This window comes from Mixophyes fleayi, chromosome 8 (assembly GCF_038048845.1).
Source record: "Mixophyes fleayi isolate aMixFle1 chromosome 8, aMixFle1.hap1, whole genome shotgun sequence".
Lineage (NCBI taxonomy): Eukaryota > Metazoa > Chordata > Amphibia > Anura > Limnodynastidae > Mixophyes > Mixophyes fleayi.
The window spans coordinates 130,481,813-130,501,770 of NC_134409.1; the positions used below are offsets into that span (position 1 = coordinate 130,481,813).

General features: G+C 43.0%; 1 protein-coding gene across 4 annotated transcripts in view; it reads left to right on the forward strand.

The window, feature by feature from the left end:
- The window catches only part of LAMB2 (laminin subunit beta 2), a 74,468-nt gene that overhangs the window by 35,705 nt on the left and 18,805 nt on the right, over positions 1 to 19,958 (forward strand). For all 4 annotated transcript variants that reach the window (XM_075183550.1, XM_075183551.1, XM_075183553.1 and 1 more), the window contains exons 11-21: positions 3,186 to 3,365; positions 4,716 to 4,828; positions 8,666 to 8,745; positions 10,191 to 10,326; positions 11,437 to 11,595; positions 12,331 to 12,458; positions 14,226 to 14,346; positions 14,486 to 14,678; positions 16,339 to 16,482; positions 17,155 to 17,386; positions 19,278 to 19,441. In XM_075183550.1, coding sequence (XP_075039651.1) covers positions 3,186 to 3,365; positions 4,716 to 4,828; positions 8,666 to 8,745; positions 10,191 to 10,326; positions 11,437 to 11,595; positions 12,331 to 12,458; positions 14,226 to 14,346; positions 14,486 to 14,678; positions 16,339 to 16,482; positions 17,155 to 17,386; positions 19,278 to 19,441 — 1,650 coding nt within the window. The remainder of the gene's footprint in view (positions 1 to 3,185; positions 3,366 to 4,715; positions 4,829 to 8,665; positions 8,746 to 10,190; positions 10,327 to 11,436; positions 11,596 to 12,330; positions 12,459 to 14,225; positions 14,347 to 14,485; positions 14,679 to 16,338; positions 16,483 to 17,154; positions 17,387 to 19,277; positions 19,442 to 19,958) is intronic.

Below are 19,958 nucleotides of genomic sequence, written 5' to 3' on the forward strand. Positions count from 1 at the left end.
ATATGGAGGTAGTAAACCTATAAGATTACAGCAATTCCAATTAAATCCTCACATAAGAGGTATTTGCCCATATATGTGGTGATTTGGTAAATTTGCCAATCCGATGTCTCTCAAAGTGGGCAATACTGTGCTATGTGTGGTAAGAGCCCAAAGAGCCTTTATATATATATATATATATATATATATATATAAATGAGTAATATGTATATACATCGTGGGTAACATGCCTCTATATTTTTCAATGTCATTGACTAGGGATGAGTACTAAACTTCCTTAGAAATATAGACGCATGCAGTGAGCAACTGCAGGATGATTTTCTCAGTTAACACTGTTAGATGTATGCTATTATACATTTATGAGCAACATAGACACTTTTAGGAGTCAATATAGAACCCGACCTAAAGTCTTATCAGTCCACATGTTAGGAATTGGGTTTGAAAGGGTAGACTAACAAGAGGGGGTGGAGACATCTCTGGAAAGACACTTTGGGCCTAAGTCATTAAGGAGAGCAAAGCATAAAAAAGGAGTAACTTTGCACCTGGGCAAAACCATGTTGCATTGGAGAGAGAGGTAAATTTGAAATGTGGGGACAGATTTATAGTTGGGGTAGGGCCAGGGCTGCCAAGAAGAATTCAGGGCCCGGGTACAACAAATTCATGGGGCCCCCCTCATAGTGAAGTAAGCCCCAAAATTTTTTTGCGCCGCCTTACGGCGGCGCAAAAAAGATTAGGTATATGGTCATATATTCAGGGGCGTGGCTAGCCAAACGGCAGTGCAAAAATTTTGGGAGGTGCGGTCATGCATTTGGGGGCGTGGCAAACGTGCCATTGGGGCGTGGCTAACATAAAAACCACTAGGCTCTCAATTCGCCAGAGCGTCACATATGTTTAAGCACTCCTGACTTTCAGGACATCTACCACCACAGGGTAGTATACAAACAATGCAGTGTGTACACAAACAGTTCAGTCTTGGCCTACACCTTACATTGGACACAACATTCACCAAAAATTGGTATTGTCCCTACTAGAATCACAACATTTCACACACTGTGCTGCTCTCTCCTACCTGTTCTTCTCACTTTCTCCACCTGTGGCTGCTGCTTTCTTTAGTTGTGGCTTGTCCGGATCCAGAAATGTTGAAGGACCTATTTTGAAAAAAAAATGGCTACATTTAGAAAATTACAGCCAGCCCCAGCGTTAAATCAATAGCACCCACGATTAATAATTAGGCCTTCCTCCAGCTCCAATATTACAATAATGTGCCCCTTCATCATCGCCATGCCTTATGATCACACTGTGCCCTCCATGCTGTTTTTGCCCCCTTCATCTGGCTCCCCTTCATCAGACTATACTATGCTGCTCCCCCCCTTTTTCAATCCCACTGTGCCATGCCTCCCCCCCCCCCTTTGTAACCCCACTGTGTCATGCTGCCCACCATTTTTTAACCCCACTGTGCCATGCTGACCCCTGTTTATTAACCCCACTGTGCCATACTGCCCCGTTTTTTAACCCATCTGTGCCCCTCTCATTTTTTCACCCCCTCTGTCATGCTGCTTTCCCATTTTTTAACCCCTCTGTGCTCCCCCTCATTTTTTAACCCCTCTGACATGCTGCTTTCCCGTTTTTTAACCCCTCTGTGCTCCCCCCTCAATTTTTAACCCCTCTGACATGCTGCTTTCCCATTTTTTAACCCCTCTGTGCCCCCACTCATTTTTTAACCCCTCTGACATGCTGCTTTCCCATTTTTTAACCCCTCTGTGCTCCCCCTCATTTTTTAACCCCTCTGACATGCTGCTTCCCCGTTTTTAACCCCTTTGACATGCTGCTTTCCCGTTTTTTAACCCCTCTGTGCTCCCCCCTCAATTTTTAACCCCTCTGACATGCTGCTTTCCCATTTTTTAACCCCTCTGTGCCCCCACTCATTTTTTAACCCCTCTGACATGCTGCTTTCCCATTTTTTAACCCCTCTGTGCTCCCCCTCATTTTTTAACCCCTCTGACATGCTGCTTTCCCGTTTTTTAACCCCTCTGTGCTCCCCCCTCAATTTTTAACCCCTCTGACATGCTGCTTTCCCATTTTTTAACCCCTCTGTGCCCCCACTCATTTTTTAACCCCTCTGACATGCTGCTTTCCCATTTTTTAACCCCTCTGTGCTCCCCCTCATTTTTTAACCCCTCTGACATGCTGCTTTCCCATTTTTTAACCCCTCTGTGCTCCCCCTCATTTTTTAACCCCTCTGACATGCTGCTTTCCCGTTTTTTAACCCCTCTGTGCTCCCCCCTCAATTTTTAACCCCTCTGACATGCTGCTTTCCCATTTTTTAACCCCTCTGTGCTCCCCCTCATTTTTTAACCCCTCTGTCATGCTGCCCCCCCCCCCGTTTTTTAACCCCTCTGTGCCCCCCTCGTTTTCCTCCCTTCACTTACCTTTTCTCCTCTCTTGGTCTTCTCTGCTGCTCTGTGCTCCATTGCTCCAGACTGACTGAATGCTGGGCATGACATGATGACATCACACCCAGCATTCAGACAGTCTGAATAGAGCACAGAGCAGCAGAGAGGAGGGATGCCGGCTCCGCGATCAGGTGAGTATGTTTTTTTTTTTTTTTAAACTAGCCTGCTCCCCCCACCAACGACCGAGCCCCCCCCCACCCCCCCCCCCCCCGCCAAAAAAAAAAAAAAAAGGAAAGGAAAAAAAACGTTTGGAAAAAAAAAATTAAAAAATTAAAAAAAATTAGCAGCGCAAGGGCCCGGGCCGGGCCCCCTGACATGCCGGGCCCGGGTAATTAGTACCCGCTCCCCCCCCCTCTCGGCGGCCCTGGGTAGGGCATGTCCTAGATCAACTTTAAATTCCAGTTTAAAAATAAAGCTATCAAGTATTTATGCTATAAATGATAAAACAGCCAGAATTTAACTTATATGCAAAATAATAAACTAATTTGCACCCCTTGCATTATAACATGGTTTGTCCCGGAGAACATTTACTCCTTTTTTTTGCCTTACTTTTCTTAATGACTCAGGCCCCTTATGAGAGAACAGACACAGCTTTGACCTAGTCATGTGCCACCTTCATCTCCTCTCTTCTACTATGTATCAGGATATTTTTTAGTATTGATTCCAATGTAACTTAAGACAGAGACTCAGATATTGTACCTGAACCATAAACCTGCTGTTATCTTTCTCCTGCAGCCTGTGATTGTGACACCGACGGCTCTCTGGACGGGGGCCTGTGTGACGCTCAGGATGACCCGGTGTTGGGGCACATTGCAGGACAGTGCCGATGCAAAGATTTTGTTGAAGGTCCCCGTTGTGACAGATGCAAGTCAGGATTTTTTGGGCTAAGTGCAGACAACTTCCAAGGATGCAGAAGTAAGAATCTTTACACAACCTGAGTCACATTGTTTTATAGGCACAAATAATTACACTTCAGATGGGTTAGAGGTGTTTTCAAGCAGAGGCTGGACTTATATCTCTCATGTCCTTTATTCCAGATATATTTATTGTGGGAATTCCAAGATGTTTATTTCTAATATCGTGATCTCATTTGCAGATTTCTCAGCCTCTGAAAATATTCTTTACTGACAACTGTATATACATTTACTGACACTTAAAATGTTTGCTGACATATTACGTATGTCATTCTAAAATGTATCAAAAAGAAAAATAGCTGCACCAAGAGGAACAAAAGTACAGGGCACATAATAATATTCAAACCCTATAACAATTGGCGCTGTGAAATTTAGTACACTCAGAGGCTGTTTTATTTTTTTTAATGATCTCTATTTGTTCTTACTGACAGACACACATTTCTTACTGACTGTTAAAATTTAGTGGCAACTGGTAACCATGCTCAGTAGTGTATTGTACTTAGAGAGGGAATTACCGCTCTCTCACGTCAGGTTTATTTTTCCCTGGAATTGTATTCCTTCAAGCTGAAAGGTAGTATTGCCATTGCTTTGTGACCCCAAGTGTCAGTGTGCCATTGTTCTGGGACCACAGGTGTCAGTGTGCCATTGTTCTAGGGCCACAGTTGTCAGTGTGCCATTGTTCTGTGACCCCAAGTGTCAGTGTGCCATTGTTCTAGGACCACAGGTGTCAGTGTGCCATTGTTCTGTGACCCCAAGTGTCAGTGTGCCATTGTTCTATGACCCCAAGTGTCAGTGTGCCATTGTTCTAGGACCACAGGTGTCAGTGTGCCATTGTTCTGTGACCCCAAGTGTCAGTGTGCCATTGTTCTGTGACCCCAAGTGTCAGTGTACCATTGTTCTGGGACCACAGTTGTCAGTGTGCCCTTGTTCTGGGACCAAATGTGTCAGTGTGCTATTGTTCTAGGACCACAGGTGTCAGTGTACCATTGTTCTGGGACTTCAAATCAGGTGGATCCCAGTAGAATATATTGCTTATCTGACAATCAGGAGACCCTAAAAGCACATGCTGGAGCCCCACTTGGGGCCCAGTCCTGCAGGTTATGAATCACTAGTGTATACAACAGTTCAGGACCTCAGGAATTATGTCATCATATTTGGAGTGCACACTTAGGGTGGATCACTTATCTGTTTAATGCAGTATTGTACACTGTGACTTGTATAGTATTTTGGTGCAGGGTTAATATGTATAATATTTTTGCTATGTGCGTCTGATATGTATATATATATATATATATATATATATATATATATATATATATAACTGTACGGTGATTGGTTCATCTTTTGGCAGGATGCCAGTGTGACCCCAGGGGTACAATTTCTGATGGTTCCAAATGTGACCTCATTAGTGGAGACTGCTTCTGCAAGCGATTTGTAACTGGGCGAAGCTGTAACCAATGTCTGGTAAGTATGGTGGGACCAGTCAAGGGGAACGTGACTTTTATATGCCCACATGGTGAGATTTCAGGTGCCCATTGTACCGTGACGCCATGTCATAGCTATAACAAAATCCATATTTGATTGAACTGAATTTAGTCATTTATATTGGAAAAACTAGTTGATCAGCCACTCACATCGCTGTGTGTAGAGCCATTGTCTGGAGCCACTGTATTATAAACCATTACATTTAATTCCGTACATTCCTGTGTTGTGCTCGGATTGTTCAGCCTGTTTCCGGATCAGTGTGGGGAAATTGTTCCCTGACTCAGTTGTTTAGAAGTTTTTCTCAACATAGTATAGTAAACAGTATAGTAGTATAGGTACAATATACAGGACTAAACTATCTTCCACCAGTCTACCACACAAACCAGAAATCTAATAATCACAACTATATAACGTCAAAGCGTAAATTAATGGCTGGGTTTCATGTGGAGCACAGCTTAAAGCAGACATAGGGTGAATGTATCAAAAGCCGGAGATTTTCTACAGCTTGCCGTAATTTTTTAAAACGGCAGTTTTACTAAAGACAAAACCTGATGGGCTTTGCCTTTAATGAAATTGCCGTTTATAAAAATGACAGCACACCGACGAAAATCAGCTGTTTTAATTAATACATTTACCCCATGGGGTTAAACCATGCAATATATTCAAAGGAACTGAATGGCACCTGAAATAATTGAGATACAGAGAAGGCAAATTAAAGAAATGCAGAAATGTTCGGATCTCATTGTATAATTTAACATATAATTTGATGAATGGGGAGTGGTAGGAGATTTACACTTTTGCACAGTGGAAACCTTGGGACACTTCTAGTTTATGGAGGCGTGTCCTGAGAGCAGAGAGTGGGCGTGAACCTTGATGTTCACTGGCCGGAGCTTCTGGACGAACTGGTGGTGCTCGTCCAGTGTGGTTCATAAATGAGGTCTGATCTTCTTTACCTTATACCAGGGCTAGCAGGACTTTCAGCTTCTGGGAGGTAAATATTTAAGACATATGACCCAACCCTATTTGTCAGAGTGCACTTCTCCCCCATCACCATCCTCACCACTCCTCATACTGGTCAGTTAGTCAGATTTCCCTCTGTTTATGCAGTTCGCAAGTGTGACTGCTGACTGTCTCTCTGTTTGTGACCGCACACAAATCATATACACCCCAACCACGCCCCAAAACCACCCTAACCACACCCCATTCTGCCAGCATAATAATTTAATAAAACACCGCCCAAATTTTCTGAAGGTCCACCCCTTCTTAGGTTTGAAAATAGGGATAGTCCTACCAAAAACAAGACTATTGAAAGGTATGCAATAATCCCAGCTGGGATATGAGAAATATTATTGATAAGGGAGAGAAGCTAATTTGAAACTGGAGGTAGCAGAAAAATTACAGGTTCACAGATGGTAGCTAGAATCTGATTGGTTGCTATGGGCAACACCTCCACTTTTTCTTTTTAGAAGGTTTGCTAAAGTTACTTCTCAATATTTAAACTCCAAACAAAACTACAAAATATAAAGAGAAAAAATGATAGTAGCTATATGAACAGATTTAGCTACAAATGTCACGGTGCCTTTGAAAGGAAGCCACGTCTAGGAATAAAACCTAGGTTGCCTAATTATAAATCCAGCTCTGACTGTGATACTATTCCTGGGTGTACAGACCATTGTGAATGACAACGAAGCACCATCTCTAATTAGTAGAAAGGGGATAAGGAGTGAGAGAGAATCACTGTGCTTCTTAATCTGTTTATTTTTAAAAAGGGGGGTGCGTGCTGTTCCGGTATATAATAAAGTGTTACTTTCCATTCCGTACATACAAACACCTTGCATGCTGCCACAGGAAATAACATTTCCCAGTGTATAAGGCGCATATACTCCAATACATTCCAGGCAGCAGCTGCTGGTAACTGTATCTCGTGTGAGAAAGGAAATCTAGAGAATGTGCTGATTGGAGTGTATTACCCAGAGCCCACCCAACCTAGATTACTGTGTGCCTGTCATCTCCAGACTGGGCTAAGTGTGTGGTCTAGACAAACTGTGAAAGGTGTATGATACTTGTGATCGTAATAATGGAAACTTATAAGCAGTATTTATTTAAGTTGGATGTACAGACTTTGTTTGATTTGATACCATAAAATTTGACAGGAGTCTCACATCACAATTTGGTTTTGCAGGAGGATCCTGCCTGTTTCACTATTTAAGTCTGTGTCGTCCTGCTGCCTCAATTCGCCTCCTACATCATGTCACTGCCCCTGTCACATGCAGCCCTGTCCTCACTAACACATCACTCATCTCCTGATATACTCTGTGCTGCTGGGGACCCTGCTCCTTCCACTATATAACTCTCAGTCTGTGGCCTCCTGCTGCCTCCATTCCCCTCCTCACATCATGTCCCTGCCCATATCACATGCAGCCCTGTCCTCACTAACACATCACTCATCTCCTGATATACTCTGAGCTGCTGGGGGACCCTGCTCCTTCCACTATATAACTCTCAGTCTGTGGCCTCCTGCTGCCTCCATTCCCCTCCTCACATCATGTCACTGCCCCTGTCACATGCAGCCCTGTCCTCACTAACACATCAATCATCTCCTCATATACTCTGTGCTGCTGGGAACCCTGCTCCTTCCACTATATAACTCTCAGTCTGTGGCTTCTTGCTGCCTCCATTCCCCTCCTCACATCATGTCACTGCCCCTGTCACATGCAGCCCTGTCCTCACTAACACATCAATCATCTCCTCATATACTCTGTGCTGCTGGGAACCCTGCTCCTTCCACTATATAACTCTCAGTCTGTGGCTTCTTGCTGCCTCCATTCCCCTCCTCACATCATGTCACTGCCCCTGTCATATGCAGCCCTGTCCTCACTAACACATCACTCATCTCCTGATATACTCTGTGCTGCTGGAGGACCCTGCTCCTTCCACTATATAACTCTCAGTCTCTGGCTTCCTGCTGCCTCCATTCCCCTCCTCACATCATGTCACTGCCCCTGTCATATGCAGCCCTTTCCTCACTAACATAATCACAGGAGCAGACAGGTCACTGCCTCCCACAAGATCAACTCACTCATTTCCTCATTATTTAATATCACAAAGGGAAAAGAATATATAAAATAGTTTGCTATACATTTCTGTACTCAATACACATGGATATGGCTGTCTTAAGAATTATAACTAGGGAGTTGCTGATGCTCAGACACCAGCAACTGCCTAGTAAGAATGGAAAACACAGTCATGATGTATACATAGACGTTATTGTCTTATCTAATCCATATTGCCAATTCCCCACACAGGCCTACAACAAAATCAATTTTTGTGCAAATAAATTTATTTGCTAATGCAGTTTCATTTTTCCAGCAGGGTTCAATTGGCTAGGGCTCGCTAGGCTATTCACATGTGATGTAACCGCGCCCCCTGCAGGTGGACATGGTTTATGCAGACTGTGTGAAATTAGAAGTCAAGAAAAAACTTTTTCCAAAAGAAACATCAGTGAGAAAATAGATTTATATTGCAATGTATTTGCATACATTTAAATTATGCATTTTAGTATCACAGCAGATAGTTCCTAATGCGCTTAGAAGAAAATACATGTTTTGTGGAAGTGCTTTCAGATCTTAGTGCCTGATGAATGTGCACATTCAGAGATAATGTGACCAGCTAACAGGCAAATGGCTCTTTGCTAACGAAGATATTCTAGCGTCCAGAGTGAGTGAGTGGCTAGGGTCAGTTATTAATGCCCCCAAACAAAAGTGTCCCAAAATAATCCGTCTTATAAATAAAAATCTCTTTTTTTGTATTTATCAGCCGGAATACTGGGCTCTAAGTACTGATCTCCATGGATGCCGGTCATGTGACTGCGATGTCGGAGGTGCATGGGATAATCAGTAAGTATAAAGCACACTTATTGGAATGGAGCAGTTGTAGGCTGAGAGATAACGGAACATTAACAAATATGTAATAAATTGGTAACGCCCTTTTGCGTAGCGTATCTTTGTAATTTTTCACACTGTGCGTGCTCAGGAAGTGAAGTTACGCAACGGCTATTCAGACCTGCGACCTTTTTCCAATTTATGACTGCTCACGCTAGAAGAGGCGTGAGGGGGGAGCGAAGGGGTGTTCTAATCAGACGGGGAGGTAGCCGCAGATATGGCTGAAGAAGTGGTTTTATTTACGGGGGTGGTCAGGGGCAGGTGTAAGTAGCAGATGAGGGCGATGATGAACATAGTTTAGGATTTGCAGTGTGTGTCATAGGAAAGATTAAAAAAATGTATTTTTCTTTGTACACATGTTGGAAATTTGCTCCTGATGTATTAGCTAGGTTATTCAACTTTAAATGACACTTCGTATGAATTGCATTCGCTAGGGCCTTAAGATAGTGCCTTCACTTTGTGTAGGCGACAAGTACAGCACACTATATACCTGATAAAATAAAGGCAATTAATTTACTAACTTTCCTATGACCATGAATATTCTAGGGAATAGTGCTATTACTCACTTTTGTTTTACAAACTCCTGGCCTAGTATGATAATGAATGGGAGGAAACAGATTGAGCAGCATTGTAGTAGTGTAAAAAGAAGGCACCTGTCAAGAAAAATTTATCAAAAATATGATTTTTAGATATGTTTATAAAGTGTAATTTAAGGGATCTTTGCAATTGATTTCAATTGAAAAAAGGTTTACTTTTATTTAAATGTTCATTATTTAGGTTTAGATTTACTAAAACTTTTACAAAGGGAAAAATAGAGGTTTTTCCCATAGCAACCAATCAGATGCTATCTATCATTTTCCAGAATGTAGTAGATAAATGATAGCTAGGCTCTGACTTGTTGCTATGGGCAACACCTCCACTTTTCCTTTTTTAGACATTTTAGTAAATTTACCTCTTGGTGTTTCTTCTCCCAAAACTCATTTTTGGGCTCTGAATTTTGGTTTAAACATTGCAGTTTTCAGTATTGTCACTGCTGAATAATACAGGAGGGGAATTATAACAAGGCAGTAAAGTGTTTCTGTCACTAACACACTGCGGGGATAGCCTGTTCGACTGTTGGTGCACTCCTGTGGCATCGCCATTGGATGGGCTACGTTCTCATGATTCTTGGATCAGCCCACACAATCGTTGCCTCCACTGTTTGAAGGCAACATGAACACTTAAAAATATTGCACCATTAGACATATGCAAGTCTTTTCTAATGATTAAAAACTACTTTCAGGTACTGTACACTTTGTTAGACACTGTAAACCATATGTCTCATGAAAATTTTCCTTTTACAAGACTTAACCGTCGAAAAGAAAAACGGTTTCTGATACTTAATTTGACGTTGCTTTTAGATGTGCCTCAGAATCCGGCCAGTGTCGCTGTAGAAACCATATGGTAGGCAGGCAGTGTAACCTGGTGAAATCTGGCCATTACCGAATCAACTTGGATCACTACACCTACGAGGCAGAGTCTGCCTTGCTGCGCCAGGTAACTAGAACAGCTTGTTTTTTTTAGCGTGTGATTAAGCTGGGTATACGCTACAGGTTTCACCCGATAATGGGGCCAATCACACGATAAACGACCGTTCGGTCCTATATCTCATTAGTGTGTACGCTTCAATGATCATGTTTTATAGTTCCAAAGCACATCGTATTGTTTGATTTGATTTAATAAACGGACTAAAAATCTTGGTTCAAGGATAGAACAATGTCGTTCCAATCCTGCAGTGTGTATACACTCAGGACCGGCAGTGTCCATAGATCTCTATGCAGTGTATATACACTCAGGACCGGCAGTGTCCATAGATCTCTATGCAGTGTGTATACACTCAGGACCGGCAGTGTCCATAGATCTCTATGCAGTGTGTATACACTCAGGACCGGCAGTGTCCATAGATCTCTATGCAGTGTGCAGAGTCACTGTCTGTTCAGCTGATGGTTATGACAGATGAAGAGCACAGATCTGAAGATAAATCATATAAAACGTGTACAGTGTGTACACAGGAATCGGCTAATCAGGAATTTCCGTTGTTGGTAAAATTGTTAACGATATCGTATCGGGACAAGTTTTCTGTAGCGTGTACCCAGCATAATACAATGCACTCATCTAAACTAATTGTTATGCGTTAATGTGCATTTGCTAAAAGATAACATCACAGGTATAGGATATAGGTAATTTATTATTATAGATGACCTCTTTGTAGCACCTATATATTTTTGTCTTGCTCTGAAGGTCTTAGGGGCAGATTCAGTTGGCCGTGAGGTGCCGCCTCAATGTTTGGCTGCGCACACTGCCGTCCAATACAATAAGGAATCTCCGTTCATATTCTCCTCACATGTCTATAGGACGCAAGAGAAAATAACCGAAGATTTGAGGGTAAACAATTGAGTCGTCGTGTCTCCGCGGACTGTTCTGAAGACACATCACGGCTCCTCGCGCTGATTTGAATCTGCCCCTCTAGACAACAATACAATAGTGTATAAAATTAGGTGAATGTATCACTAACTTAGACAAGTCCAAATCACATAGATTTTACATGTGCAAAATAATGTAAATGATATATTATTCCCCTTTCCTCATTGGCTGCTTCGGTCGTAGGGCTGCTCCGTATCCGAACGTGACCGTCCAGTCGGTCGCTCTGTTACATGGACCGGACCCGGATTTGCCCTGGTTCCTGAGGGTGGAATTCTAGAATTTCAGATCAGCAACATTCCGTTTTCCATGGAGTATGACGCAATTATTCGCTACGAACCCAAGGTAAACTACTCCAAGAAATGTAACAATGATGACGAACATACCATTTAGGAATTAATAGCCAAATGATCCAAACAAATATTATTATTGTTCATATTTTAAGCTGCACTCTGTCTGAAATACCACCCAATTCATTGTTGAAAGTTTTTAAATTAAATGATTAAAAGAAGAGTTTTTGTAAAAAGACAGTCAAATGCTATATTGAAATGTTTTATTATTTTGGAATTTAAGAACATGACATAAGAAAAACAAATGACATATATGACCTATGAGGGAGGTAAATTAGGATCCAAGTCAAGGTACTTACACACTACAATTCGGTCATACAATTTGATTCATTTTGTTGCACTGCAGTGTAATATATATTTAACAATTGCAGTAAACACAAGACAATTTGATGGCATTAAGATAAAACAGGATTTAGTTGTGTGTCTCCCATACACTCAAAGATTTCTGTACCATTCGAACAAAATCCATAATATTGTATAACTATATACATAATATTGTATAACTAAACTGCAACAAGCCGTTATCCTCTGTGCTGTGAAATAGTTGTGTGTGTGCTATAATTGGACAATGTTGTCCTACATTGTACTATGGGTGGGTAAATCGCAAAGGAATTGACACAATCCACAATCACAAGTTGTGATTGGTTTGTAACAGATTGCACTGTCTGACGACTGTTTTATACAGCTGAGTTCTCGTTATCCTAACTCACTATTGGATTTTTTTTGGTAGTTTCCTGAGAGGTGGCAGCAGGTGAAGATATCTGTAATTAGACCAGGGCCAATTCCAGCCAGTAGCCCCTGCGGTAATACCATCCCGTCAGATGATCTGATGACTGGGTCTCTTCCCACTAATGCCAGGTGAGTGTAATGTAACATACACTCACACTCAGGAATTGCTGTGAAGTTGTTGCACACGTTGGCAAACCAGAGTTCACCTCAGTTTGAATATGGTAAAAATAGGTTTATCGATACTTTATAAGAAACGCTGTGTCCCTACAGCACACTGACACTTTCCAAATTGTGTGACGGACCAGGAACGCAAAGAACTTTCCACGTTGCTTTTCTGTGTTCATAAATACATGCAGGGGTGTAGGAACCAGGAAGGTGGGGGGGACGGGGGGGGGGACAGAGGGGGCAGTTGTCCCCCTATAATATATAAAGACTGTGTTTTGATACCCCCCATGAACTTCTACACAAAAGCCTTCATGCTACTTTGTGAAGTCACGGTATCTGTTCTAAACTTGTGAAACTTTATTAAATTATAGATTGTCTTAGTATAACTACCAGATGTTCTTTAATATAGATTGCCTTAGGATAGATTTAATACAGATTGATTGATTTATTTATTTAAAAAACTCTAAGTGTTCCGTTCATAAACATTTAATAAACTGTATTGATGATCAACAACTATTCACTGTACATTTACCCTGAATTTCATGCGGTCCGTCCAGTAACAAACATGAGATATATCAATTTAATTTTATAGCACATACTATAACCTGTGAGGCAGTGACTATAGATTTAAAAATACTTCCAATCAAATGTGTTTATACGGTCAACAAAATCTGAATAAAAACTAGGTTAATGACTAGCAAAAATGTAGATTTTTAAGATGAACAATTGAATTTATCTATCTTTCTAACAGATATTGTACTAATTGGTATTTAATAATATTTAATTAATAATGTATAAATAATTGTTTATAGTAAAATAAGCAATGAAACTGGGGTTGGCCAACCCCTGAAAGTAACACTGACACAAATTAACATAGGATTGGGAGTCTATGTATATCTACAGTCACAACTGTCGTAAAACGAAATACCAAACGCGAGAAAAGGGGCTCCAAGCCCTATAGTAGGCCTTGGCTTTTTGCCCCCTCCCCATCAAAAATTTTGTTCCTACGCCCCTGCACACATGTGTAATACTCTCTGGGCATTTAGGCACAAACACAGATTACAATCTGAGTTTACACTATCTCAGAGCAGCAGTCCATTCTGTTAATACATTAACCATGAAATCTCTGTTCCCTTGTACACGTGTGTATCCGCGTGTACCCATTGTATTGTCACTTTGCTCATTGAGATATCAGGCCCGCAAAACCACCGTTTTGTTATGCTTGAATTACTCATATATTGATGTATTTTGCTTTGATAATTAATATAATTAGAGAATATATAATAAGTGAACCAATTTCAATACAAGTTAATAGTGGTATAATAATTATGAATATGTGCGTGGAATCGCAAATATGTCTACTCAGTGGGGGAGATTCAATTCAGTGAGATGTGCCGCTGGACATCACAGATGTTACGTTAAGGAATCTCAAGACATTTTTCAGAGCACCTCTATGAGCGAGTGAGGATTTCTGTAGGACCCGGAAATTAGCAAACCTAAAAACATGGGTAACTAAACAGTATAGAAACTCCCCTTATTAACACTATCATTGAAAATCCCGCCAGGTTGTCGTTATAGAAAATAACCTACATACCTATAACAGAGAAATGCCGAAGACTCATTTTGTCTTGATCTAACTCATTGAAAAGAAAAATCCATGAAACATAACACGTTATATATTTGCCATTAGATCGTAAGCTCTCTGGGACAGTTTTTTGTGTTTGTTTTCAGACACGTTGTCTTGGCTCAACCGATCTGCCTGGAGCGTGGGGTCAGTTACACCATCCGCCTCGAATTCACCAGATACAGCTCGCGGGAGAGAGTATCGGGAGCCAACATACTCATAGATTCGGTGAGATCAGCCTGATTGTAGTTATGCACATCCAGATCACATGTGTAATGTTATAATGGTGCTGAGTTTGACAATACAATAGGGTTAAAATCGTTGCCAGACATGTCCGTTATTCATCATTTTGATTGTCTGTCCTTAGCTGGTTCTTGTTCCCCGTTACTCCTCTCTGGAGATGTTTATTGGGGGCGACCCCGCATCCATTCATCGCAAGGACGCTTATGAGAGATATCGTTGTCATAGCAACAGCGGTGAAGTGCTGAAACCGACCACCAATGAGGTGTGCTCCAAACTGGTCACCAGCCTGTCTGCCATCCTCCACGATGGAGCCCTGGGTGAGTTGAAGGATGGAACAGAAATTTGGGAGAATTTCCTGCTTTTTGTAGAGGTGTAGGCAGTCATTTTGTGGGCTGGACCAACATTCATAAATATGCAGTCTATCAATTCATATGTTCCTAGTGATTTAACAGGCTGCATTCTCAGTGATGTCACTAGTTCCTAGTGAATGGATAGGCTGCATTCTCAGTGATGTCACTGGTTCCTAGTGAATGGATAGGCTGCACTCTCAGTGATGTCACTGATTCCTAGTGAAGGGATAGGCTGCATTCTCAGTGATGTCACTGGTTCCTAGTGAATGGATAGGCTGCACTCTCAGTGATGTCACTGGTTCCTAGTGAATGGATAGGCTGCACTCTCAGTGATGTCACTGGTTCCTATTGAATGGATAGACTGCATTCTCAGTGATGTCACTGGTTCCTAGTGAATTAATAGACTCCATTCCAGTGATGTCACTGGTTCCTAGTGACTGGATAGGCTGCATTCTCTGTGATGTCACCGGTTCCTAGTGAATTAATAGACTGCACTCTCAGTGATGTCACTGGTTCCTAGTGAATGGATAGGCTGCATTCTCTGTGATGTCACTGGTTCTTAGTGAAGGGATAGGCTGCATTCTCTGTGATGTCACTGGTTCCTAGTGAATTAATAGGCTACATTCCAGTGATGTCACTGGTTCCTAGTGAATGGATAGGCTGCATTCTCAGTGATGTCACCGGTTCCTAGTGAATTAATAGACTGCATTCCAGTGATGTCACTGGTTCCTAGTGAATGGATAGGCTGCATTCTCTGTGATGTCACTGGTTCCTAGTGAAGGGATAGGCTGCATTCTCTGTGATGTCACTGGTTCCTAGTGAATTAATAGGCTACATTCCAGTGATGTCACTGGTTCCTAGTGAATGGATAGGCTGCATTCTCAGTGATGTCACCAGTTCCTAGTGAATTGATAGGCTGCATTCCAGTGATGTCACTGGTTCCTAGTGAATGGATAGGCTGCATTCTCAGTGATGTCACCGGTTCCTAGTGAATTAATAGACTGCATTCCAGTGATGTCATTGGTTCCTAGTGAATGGATAGGCTGCATTCTCTGTGATGTCACTGGTTCCTAGTGAAAGGATAGGCTGCATTCTCTGTGATGTCACTGGTTCCTAGTGAATTAATAGGCTACATTCCAGTGATGTCACTGGTTCCTAGTGAATGGATAGGCTGCATTCTCAGTGATGTCACCAGTTCCTAGTGAATTGATAGGCTGCATTCCAGTGATGTCACTGGTTCCTAGTGAATGGATAGGCTGCATTCTCTGTGATGTCACTGGTTCCTAGTGAAGGGATAGGCTGCATTCTCAGTGATGTCACTGGTTCCTAGTGAATGGATAGGCTGCTGTACCAGCTAACAACTCACTTATTGATTGAAATCTGTGACTTAGGCTATAGAATGGAATTTTACAGAAATATGGCAAAGTTCGATCAGCAACTTCTGAATGTTTTTTTAATAACCTGAGTTCTTTCACCACTCAAGCAGTGGCAAAACAGTGCAGTCCACCTTTACAACATATGGCTATTTTATTTTGTTTTTACTTTGGATATTTTAATTTATTGTGCATGCACAGTGTAAAGAGAGATCGCCTGTATTTTACTGAGCTATCCCGTTTGATCTCTCCAGCCTGTAACTGTGATCCTCAGGGATCTCTGAGCTCAGAGTGTGATCCGTATGGTGGACAGTGTCGGTGTAAACCCAACCTCATTGGACGCCGCTGCGACCGATGCGCCCCCGGGACGTATGGCTTTGGACCAGCAGGCTGCAAATGTAACTATGATCCGGGTGAAGTGGGAATGAGAAAATATTCAACATGCTATGGTACAGACAGATAACACTATGGGTAACACATGAAGTAACCAGTCCATTTTATCTACATCAGTAATTTATAATTGTTGCATAGACCCCCTCCCTCCTTTCCCAGCAAACCCCTATAAAGAAATTAAAGAAGATGTCTGGTTCACTGCTGTGTGCTACAGAACATTCACACTGCTTAGACCGAGTTATTACATAAACCTGACAGCTTGTTATATATAACTGGGCCCTTCCAACTGCTGGCCTTAGTCACAGCCTTACAAAGTTATTCTGCGAGTCCGAGATTCCCTGACAACCGTTGTAGTTTCTTATATATTACATAATTAATCTACCCATGAAAAATCCTGATTCCTGGCCTGCGAAAGGGGTGGGATTTAACAGAAAAGTGGGTGGGGTTTTGCCATATCTCATCATTTGTAGGTGGAGTTTGGGTGGGACTTATATTATATATAGATTTTATTTTAGAAAACGGTCCCACAGGTTATAATGTAGTCATCGTGGTGTTGCCCATAGCAGCTAATCAGAAAAATTAAAAAACATGAAAGCTAATTCTACTATGGGTTAACATAAACATTCCCCAATGAGTCTAATATAGAAGATTTATTCCCTCTTTATCATGTTTTCCAGCCTGTGAGTGCAACGCGGAGGGTTCTGCCCACAACTTCTGCGACCAATATAATGGGCAGTGCCCTTGTCGACCCGGTGCCTATGGGTCCAAGTGTGACCGGTGTCAGCCCGGGCACTGGGGCTTCCCAAACTGCCGGAAATGTCTGTGCAACGGACACTCGGAGGAGTGCGATCAAAGGACGGGGGCTTGTCTGAGCTGCCGGGACCACACAGCGGGTGACAGATGCGAGAGGTGATTTACTGTCACTTTCTTTATTGTGTAATGCTACAAAATTTGCAGCAGGAGCAGGGTCCCCAGCAGCACAGAGTATATCAGGAGATGAGTGATGTGTCAGTGAGGACAGGGCTGCATGTGACAGGGGCAGTGACATGATGTGAGGAGGGGAATGGAGGCAGCAGGAAGTCACAGACTGAGCGTTATATAGTGGAAGGAGCAGGGTCCCCAGCAGCACAGAGTATATCAGGAGATGAGTGATGTGTTAGTGAGGACAGGGCTGCATGTGACAGGGGCAGTGACATGATGTGAGGATGGGAATGGAGGCAGCAGGAAGTCACAGACTGAGCGTTATATAGTGGAAGGAGCAGGGTCCCCAGCAGCACAGAGTATATCAGGAGATGAGTGATGTGTTAGTGAGGACAAGGCTGCATGTGACAGGGGCAGTGACATGATGTGAGGAGGGGAATGGAGGCAGCAGGAAGCCACAGACTGAGAGTTATATAGTGGAAGGAACAGGGTTCCCCAGCAGCACAGAGTATATCAGGAGATGAGTGATGTGTTAGTGAGGACAGGGCTGCATGTGACAGGGGCAGTGACATGATGTGAGGAGGGGAATGGAGGCAGCAGGAAGCCACAGACTGAGAGTTATATAGTGGAAGGAGCAGGGTCCCCAGGAGCACAGAGTATATCAGGAGATGAGTGATGTGTTAGGACAGGGCTGCATGTGCCAGGGGCAGTGACATGGTGTGAGGAGGGGAATGGAGGCAGCAGGAAGCCACAGACTGAGAGTTATATAGTGGAAGGAGCAGGGTCCTCCAGCAGCACAGAGTATATCAGGAGATGAGTGATGTGTTAGTGAGGACAGGGCTGCATGTGACAGGGGCAGTGACATGGTGTGAGGATGGGAATGGAGGCAGCAGGAAGCCACAGACTGAGAGTTATATAGTGGAAGGAGCAGGGTACCCAGCAGCACAGAGTATATCAGGAGATGAGTGATGTGTCAGTGAGGACAGGGCTGCATGTGACAGGGGCAGTGACATGATGTGAGGAGGGGAATGGAGGCAGCAGGAAGCCACAGACTGAGAGTTATATAGTGGAAGGAGCAGGGTACCCAGCAGCACAGAGTATATCAGGAGATGAGTGATGTGTTATTAAGGACAGGGCTGCATGTGACAGGGGCAGTGACATGGTGTGAGGATGGGAATGGAGGCAGCAGGAAGCCACAGACTGACAGTTATATAGTGGAAGGAGCAGGATCCCCCAGCAGCACAGAGTATATCAGGAGATGAGTGATGTGTCAGTGAGGACAGGGCTGCATGTGACAGGGGCAGTGACATGATGTGAGGAGGGGAATGGAGGGAGCAGGAAGCCACAGACTGAGAGTTATATAGTGGAAGGAGAAGGGTCCTCCAGCAGCACAGAGTATATCAGGAGATGAGTGATGTGTTAGTGATGAGAGGGCTGCATGTGACAGGGGCAGTGACATGGTGTGAGGATGGGAATGGAGGCAGCAGGAAGCCATAGACTGTGAGTTATATAGTGGAAGGAGCAGGATCCCCCAGCAGCACAGTGTATTGATGAGAGGCTTCTGTAACATTAATGCATGAACATTTTGGTGTCAAAGGTTACATGAAGCAAAAATATATACATTTAACTAATTATTTTATTTGAAACATTAACCTGGGACACTGCTGTTTCATGAAGATTGTGTCATTATTTAAAATTGCTTTATTATATAATGTTGAGTGTGTTTGCAATGTGGAAATTGTTAAAGTGACAAATGCAGCTGCTTCACAATACATTAAGAGGAAACGTATAAATAAAAAGAATATTATAAAATATAAGTGTGTGATATAATCTGCTTTACGTACTAGAAGCCATAACACGGGCATCAATTTCTTCCCAGATGTACAGCTGGATTCTATGGAAATCCCGTCCTGGGCTCTGGCGATCACTGCCGACCATGTCAGTGTCCTGAGGGTCCCAGCAGTGGGCGCCACTTCGCAGCCTCCTGTCATCATGAACCTCGGACAAGGCAGGTCGTCTGTAACTGCAACCAGGGCTATACAGGTGAGTCTCACCACACAGGGCTCGTAGTTAGTGTCAGGTTACCAGGTAGCCAGGATACATAGAAGGCCCACAGAATGCACTCAAGGAGTAATGCTATGAAATTTACCATACGCAGTTGACTTGGATTTTAAAGCTGCACTACCACCTAAGGAGGAAGCAAGGCGTTCTAGCTTTGCCCACTTCCCCTTGCCCAGTGGGCTGCTCTGTGCAACTGTTTTTCTCTGGCTTCAGTGGTCAATTCCACAGTTCCAGCCGAAAACCGGGGCTGTATGATGTTTTGGAGGGGGTATGAGCGGGGAAACCAATGAGGAGCCAAGATCATGGACATTGCGCTTGTGATTGGTCCCACTCCCGTTACAACAGTTTAGATGGCAAAGAAGCTTTAAACACTCATTAATGTGCACCTGCCACCTACACACAGTGGAGGCAGCCATTTTGTGTCCTGGCAGGAAATTCATGAGAATGCATTTTATCAGTTCACTAGGACGCCTCAGTGATGTCACTAGGTTCCGGCGAC